General features: G+C 34.8%; 1 protein-coding gene across 1 annotated transcript; it reads left to right on the forward strand.

Moving 5' to 3' along the window:
• The first annotated feature begins 1,917 nt into the window (after nt 1-1,917).
• Nucleotides 1,918-5,278, forward strand: LOC110754516 (putative receptor-like protein kinase At3g47110). The gene is made up of 2 exons (XM_021955586.2): nt 1,918-4,441; nt 4,579-5,278. Exons 1-2 carry the CDS (start codon nt 3,208-3,210, stop codon nt 4,989-4,991), a joined length of 1,647 nt encoding a protein of 548 aa, XP_021811278.2. The 5' UTR covers nt 1,918-3,207; the 3' UTR covers nt 4,992-5,278.
• The last annotated feature ends 2,784 nt before the right edge of the window (nt 5,279-8,062 follow it).

Raw genomic sequence — 8,062 nt, forward strand, 5'->3', positions numbered from 1 at the left:
GTATTTCTTTTGGCTTCCCTTGACAATTTTGCAATAGGATTTTTATTGTTTTTATCAAGCTCAAGTTTAGATTAAGAATAGCTTCTCTAGGTGTTCTTAACTATCAACTATCCTATGGAGGTTCAAGCAAATTGACAAAGGTAAATTTGCATTGCATTACATTGCATTTTCCAACTTCTGAAGATTATGACTAGTCAACCTCTGCCTCAGTAGAAATTCCAGCTCACTGTTCCAGCTGGATCTTACCCATATGTTTTTGTCTTATTCTGCAAAATTCCCAGCTGTCATTGTACGATTCTAACCTAGGAATTTTGGTGTAAAAGGAAACCAATTACTCTTTTGGGAGCCGTCACTTTTGTAGGCAAGTTTTGGAAAGTTTCTTTGGAAACTTTTGCTTCTTCCTCAAGAGCCATCTTCATATTTTTCATCTTTGAGTTTTTCAAATTGTTTCTTTTTGAAAACTGCATTTGAAAAATGAAAATTTGCATCTAGCTAATTAAAACACTCTCTCATTTATATCTAGGTCAGATTCAAGATTGATTTCTTCAAGAGTATGGTTTCTTGAAGAAATTGGTCATTCTCCTTTGAATCCAAATTTGGTTTCGGTTTGAGTTGGAGCTTGCAAGCTAGTGCCATGGGATGAACGAGCTGAAGAAGGAGCTGCCATTGCCATGAAGAACTGAGCTTCAAGCTTTGCTAAGTTGGAGAAGAAGATTGCACAAAGGAGGTATAGCTCATCTTCCTAAATAGATCTAGGTTTTGCTTGAGCTTGCTTGTATTCCTTTGTAAGAATCTTTTTCTACTTAGTGGATTGCCTGGTCGATTGATGACCTCCAGTTTTTCCCAATGGTGGGTTTCTGGGTGAACAAAATCTGGTTTGCATATCTGTAATTTTTCTGGGTTTCTGTTCTTGGTGGTTGACTAGTCATCTTTATCTGCTGTTTGTTGTTTACTTGATAATGATGATTTCACACACTTTCACCATAGTTGTTGCTAGCACAGGGGATGCCTAGATTGACGGGTCCTTCTGAGTGCCTAGGTTGTCACTAGTAATCTTCTAGGGTTGCAGGTACTTTGTGGCATGCTCCTTGTGTTCTTTTGATTGTGATTGTTCATGACTAGTATTGGTCAAGGTTTGAAGTGTGTGAAGCCCGTTGTGGTTGTGTTTGTGTCATTTAATTTACCCCTCGTCACCTAAGTGCCAATTTCAAGCATGTTACCACAGCTCTGGAAATCCGAAGTAGTCCAGCTTTTACCTCCAATGTGTCACTTGATTCTTCTTGTTACCATAACACTTGGTAACAATAATTTACCTGAGTGAAAGAGATATTTTCTGAGGCAAAGAGCATATTTTCAAGGACAAAGCTTCATCATGGCAAGGGGACAATGGGTGAAGGCTTTGGAGGAAAGAATGACTTTTATATTCAAAGTGTGAGCTGTAAATTGATGGGCAAGGGAAAGATGAGTGCAATCTGAAGTATGAGAGGCTTTTGAACGTGGGTAACCTAGGCATTCTATCATTCCAAACTTTGCAGAGATTTTGAGAGCTAGAGAGCAAGAAGGAGGAGAGCAAGGAGCAACTAGGGGGAGGGAAGAATGGCATAACAATTAGAGAGAACCTTGGGGAGCCTTGAGGCAAAGATCCAAGGGGTTGAAGATGCATTCTCTTTCTCCTCTTTGTTCTTAGTTTTTTTCATTTTATTTGTTTCTTGTAATTTCTTAGTTTCAATGTAACTTCTTATTTAGCTAGGGCTTAGGTTGAAGCCCTAAATATGAAAACCTTATTGTTTTGATGCTTGAGTGTATGAATTTCTAGATATTGTTGATGAATTCCAATTCACCAAATTAATCTATCCTTGATGTGTGTTTTTCCTTGGTTGGCCATCTTTGAAAGCATGCTTCTTGAGATTGTTGGGTTTATGTGTATCTTTATGTTATCCTAAGCAATAAATGGATGAAGTAAGAATCATCCATGTGAATTGGTTTCTTGAATACCAAATGTAAACATCATGCTATTAGGGTTCTTGTGGTGTTCATATTCTCTTTGAGCTTAATGGGTTTTTCTTGTAATTGAATCAAAGTACTAAGCACACCTAGATTCGGTTATAGGGAAGGCACAAGCATTGTAGCACTAGTACTGCACTTTACGTATATTAGAGATAATCAATGCGTCTTGAGTCACTAGTACTGGTCTTGATTGCGAACATCTTCATCAACACGTTTAGAGTTCACTTGAGTATCCATGAACATGGGTAGAATTGTCTAGGGTGGATTCCGAAACCCTAGTGTTTGTTACTTGGTACTTTCACATTTTGATAACTCATCTTTGCCATTCTCATTTAATTTCAAAGTCCATTTACTTTCATGCAATAGAAATAGGTCACTTGAACCATTTGTGTTTGAAACATTATGTGTTTTCTTATTTGATTTCTGTTTATTTCCGTAACTGTTTTTAACATTTGGTCCGCGCAGTGTTCTTCATTTTTGTGTGTTGAATCCAACCGTATAAAGAACTTGAAATTTGGACAAACGGTTGGAAAGTTATAGGCAAAACACTGGACAGAGGTCGAAACTGGAAAAACAGAGAAACGAATCTGCCAAAAAAAGACCGGTCGTCACTGTTCATTTTCACTGTTCACGATAATGTTCATTTTCACTGTTCACAGGTGATAAAGTGGTGATAAAATGGTGATAGAAAATGCTGTTTGTGTTTTTCTTTAGTTTTCTTGTGTTGTTTCATTTCTTTTACACTTCTTTACTCATTTTTAGTTTCCATTTTGCATTTGTGCATTTGTGGTGTGTCAATTAAGTGTTCTTTACGTACTCAAATTAGAATTTATAAGAAGCCGACAAGTTCTTCATGGGATCGACCCCGTACTTACATAATCTATACCTCAATAGATTCGTGCACTTGCGGGTATTTTTAATTGGTTGTTTGCACATTAATTTGTGTCCTTTTAGGAATGCAACAATGAGGGGTAACATTCCCATTGGTATTGGCAACATTAGGAGCTTGGTACACTTAGACCTCGGAAACAATCAATTGGTTGGATCAATTCCAACTTCATTGGAAAGACTTGGGAATCTCCAAGGTTTGTTTTTGGATGGTAACAAGTTGCAAGGCTACATCCCATATCAACTTTGTCAACTAGATAACCTAGCTTACTTATATTTGGGTAGTAATCAGCTCTCTGGTTCTATACCTTCATGCTTGGGCAATCTAGCTACATTTATAAGATATCTTCACTAGAGTCCAATTTGTTGACTTCCACAATACCATCTACTTTTTGGAGACTTTCCTATATCTTACATGTAAACTTATCATCCAATTCTCTAATTGGATCTCTCTCACAAGATATTGGAAAATTGAAAGTTGTGATAGATGTAGATTTATCAAAGAACCATTTATCTGGTCTTATACCAAGCACCATTGGGGATCTTCTGGATTTGGCTACCCTTTCCTTGGAAAATAATAATTTGGAAGGCCCTATTCCAAGTTCATTTCACGACTTGCTAAGCTTGCAACTCTTGGATTTATCTAGAAACAACTTGTCCGGAGAGATTCCAAAGTCTTTAGAAGCTCTCTCAGTTCTCAAGTATCTGGATTTGTCTTTCAACAGGCTCCAAGGAGAAATTCCAACTGGTGGACCCTTCCAAAACTTCTCCGCTCAATCATTTGTCTCAAACAATGCACTTTGTGGTGCACCCCGATTCCATGTTCCACCATGCAAAAATACTACAATTGAACCAAGTTGGAGGAAAGCTAAATATATAATCCCTGGGATCATATCAGTAGTTCTCCTAGTGGCCTCCGTATCTATCTTTCTTCTACGCAGGAAAAGGAATGTGGAAGTTCCAACAGAGGCTATCTCGTTGTCTCCACTTCTTTGGAGAAGAGTTTCACAACTAGAACTTAAGAGGGTGACGAATGGATTTAACAAAAACAACTTACTTGGAAGTGGGGGTTTTGGCCCAGTATATAAAGGGACACTTTCAGATGGAACAGATGTTGCAGTAAAGGTTTTCAGTTTGCAGCTAAAGGGGGCTTTCAAGAGTTTTGATAGAGAATGTGAAATGCTAAGCAATATTCGTCATCGAAATCTTATCAAAATTATCAGTTGTTGCAGTGAAATTGATTTCAAAGCCTTGGTATTAAATTACATGCCAAATGGGAGCCTCGACAAGTGGCTGTATTCTCAAAACTATTCTTTGAATATCTTACAGAGGATGAACATAATGATAGACGTTGCGTCGGCATTGGAATACCTACACGATGGCTATTCAGTACCTATTGTCCATTGTGATATGAAGCCCAGCAATATACTACTAGATGATGATATGGTTGCACATGTTGCTGATTTTGGCATTGCAAAACTCCTGGGTGTAGGAGATTCTATAACCCAGACCATGACACTAGCTACAATTGGCTACATGGCTCCAGGTGATATACTTGCAAGTTAGTTTATCTTTCAATTTTATACATGTTGTCCTTAACTATGAAGAACTTAACTCATAATTTTCATTTCATCATAAACATGAATATTATTCACACATATATAAGTGTAATTCATATTGCAAAGTATGGGATGGAAGGAATAGTTTCAAGAAGAGGGGATGTGTACAGTTTTGGAATTGTAGTAATGGAAACATTCACAAGAAGGAAGCCAACAGATGAGATGTTTGTTGGGGAAATGAATTTAAAGCAATGGATTGCAAACTCACTATTGTTACCAGATGCAAAGATAGATGAAGTCGTGGATGCCAATTTGCTTGGGATTGCGACAGAGCAGGAAGACGATGATCATGTGAGGAAGAGGGATTGCTTATCAGCCATTATGAGATTAGCTCTTGCTTACTGTACAGAATCACCAGAAGAGAGGATAAGTATGAAAGAAGCTGTAGCCACACTCAACAAAATCAAGAGAAAGTTTTTTAAGGATGCTGTTGGACATGTGGTGTTAAACTGTCCTCTTGTTCAGCGCTTTACGTAATGGATCCTATCCTATGACATATATTTCATGCACTTTGATTCAATTTCAGTGTTATTATTTCTTTTTATACAAGTGATATTGGGGGAGAGGGAAATCGAATGATAAGACCTATGAGCTACAAGCATGTGGTTGAAATCAAATTTGATTCATGTGACTGTATAATTTTAGTCTTCAATTCATGTTGTTGTAGACAGTGTAAGGAAGCCATGCCGTTTTGTTTTGGTATATTTGACTGATTGTATAAGTGTATTCAAATTTTAAAGACAATAATATATGGATATGGAAAAAGTCGTCATAAAGAAATTCATAGCTTCTTGTTTGGCATGGTATGATATCTGAGGGTATGTTCTGTTGTGTCGTTGCTTTGCACACCGCCTCTTGGGTGCTCCACCTCTGTTTTCCCCATGCCAAGAGAATATAAAGTTTTGAACGTATAGCCGCTCGGCTACACTCTTTGAATAGGAAGTTTCAAACGTATAGCCGAGCGGCGATACTCTAAAATAGAAAGTTTTAAAAGTATAGCCGCTCGGCTATATACCTTTAAATAGCATAATATTAATTTCTCTTTTTTAATTACTTTAATTAGTATTTATGTTTTAATTATTATATAGTTAGTGAATAATTTGTATTTAAATATTTTATTAAAGAAAAATAATACTTAATATTTATTAAGTAATATAATTTATGAAGTGAATTAAAATATTTAATACTAATTATTCACTAAAGAAATAAATAATTACAAATGAAAGCAACTAAAAAATGCTAAGATATTACTTAATTACTAAAAATAAATTTAGAAAAAATTATTGACCTAAAGAAACTAAGTTTATATTTATTTTTTATAAACTACATATCATTTCAAAGGTATAGCCGCGCTGCGATACTCTATAAGTAATATTAAATAGAATATTTCACAGTATAGCCGTGCGGCTATACTCTACAAGTAGCATATTCCAAAGGTATGGCTGTGCGCCTATACTCCATACTCTACAAGTAGAATATTTCAAAGGTATGGCCGCGCGTCGATACTCTTAAATATAAAGTTTTGGAAGGGTAGCCGCTCGGCTGTAATATTTAAATAGGAAGGTTCAATAGTATAGCCGCTATACTCTACTGAGTTTATTGTTTCCTACAAATGATTGAGACTATTAACGTGGAGCTCCAAAATCTGTAAATTTTGAAGGTCACCAATCTCATCTGGTATAGTATTAGTAGCCAAAGACGGTAGCTTAATCTAAATTACAGATTATGGTATGTTAAGCACTTTGAACAACATTAGCACATTCCATACATAATTGCTAGCGATTCTCATGTCACACAACACATGCAAAGTCAAGATCAAGATGCATGCATGTGATGAAATTAGGGGTGGATTCTCACCATTTCCAAAACGGAAGAAGAAGAAATTTTTTAATAAAAACAGTTCCAACTTGTTTTACACAAACAAAAATAGGGTGGGAGGCATGGGTGTCATAATCACTCGTTTCTTGCATTATTATTTCTTTAGTGAATAATTAGTATTAAATATTTTAATTATAATATTCTAATTACAGGTTGCCAATACTTACCGGGTATCTCCAGTGCTTTATAACAAACCTTGAGTTGCTTAGCTTCCACTCAAATAATTTGACAACTGATACTTCAAATCCAGAAGCAAACATCTTCTCTTGTTTGACTAATCTTAGAAATTAGAAGGTATTATTATTGTCAGATAATCCATTAAACGCCGCTCTTCATGTGTTCCCTTTGGGAATCTCTCTACATCACTTCCCTATGATATTGGCAACCTGAGCAGCTCGATAGGCTTATACTTTTGAAACTTTCTACTTCAGCGTATAGCCGCGCGGCTATACGTTTGAAACTTTCTACTTCAAACATATAGCCGCTCGGCTATACTTTTGAAATGGTATTTAGTTTCTTCAGTTCAGTAATTTTTTTTACAAAATTTCTATTTCGTAATTGAGTAATATCTTACCATTTTTTAGTTACCTTTTGTAATTATGTTTTAATTATTATTTTTTTAGTGAATAATTAGTATTAAATTTATTAAATAACTTCATAAATTATATTACTTAATAAATATTAATTATTTTTTCCTTTAATAAAATATTTAAATACAAATTATTCACAAAATAAATAATAATTAAAACATAACTACTGATTAAAGTAATTAAAAAAGAGAAAATCTTATTATGCTATTTAAAGGTATAGCCGTGAGGCTATACTTTTGAAACTTTCTATTTTTAGAGTATAGCTGCGCGGCTATAGTTTTGAGACTTTCTATTTTAGCGTATAGCTGCGCGGCTATATTTTTGAGACTTTCTACTTGTAGAGTATAGCCGAGCGGCTATACCATTAAAATATTCTATTTAAAATTCAACTTACAAAGTATAGCCGTCCGGCTATACTGTTGAAATGGTATGTGGTTTATAAAAAATAATTTTAAACTTAGTTTCTTTAGGTCAATAATTTTCTTAAAAATAATTTCTTTTTAGTAACTAAGTAATATCTTAGCATTTTTAATTAGGTTGATAAATTATATTACTTAATAAATAGTAATTTTTTTTTTCTTCAATAAAATATTTAAATACTAATTATTCACTGACTAAATAATAATTAAAATATAACTACTAATTAAAGTAATTAAAAAAGAGAAATCTACATTATGCTTATTTAAAGGTATAGCCGCTCGGCTATACGTTTGATACTTCCTATTTAAAGCGTATAGCCGAGCGGCTATATTGTCGAAACTTTCTATTTTACCGCATACCTTTGAAATGTTTTACTTGTAGAATATAGCCGCTCGGCTAGACGTCTGAAATAATCTTCTTACAGAGTATAGACACGCGGCTATACGTTTGAAATATTTTATTTAATATTCTCCTTGTAGACTATACCTTTGAAATATTCTATTTAATATTCTACTTGTAGAGTCAGGGCCGGTCTTGAGATTTTGAAGGCCCTGTGCGAACCTTAAAATGGGGCCTCACATAAGCTAACACAAACTTACACCATTACGTAATATCATACAATAAATGTTTTTTTTTCTTAAAATGACCAAAGTACCCCTA

The sequence above is a fragment of the Prunus avium genome, chromosome 8, assembly GCF_965620075.1.
Source record: "Prunus avium chromosome 8, drPruAviu1.hap1.1, whole genome shotgun sequence".
NCBI classification, from domain to species: Eukaryota; Viridiplantae; Streptophyta; class Magnoliopsida; order Rosales; family Rosaceae; genus Prunus; species Prunus avium.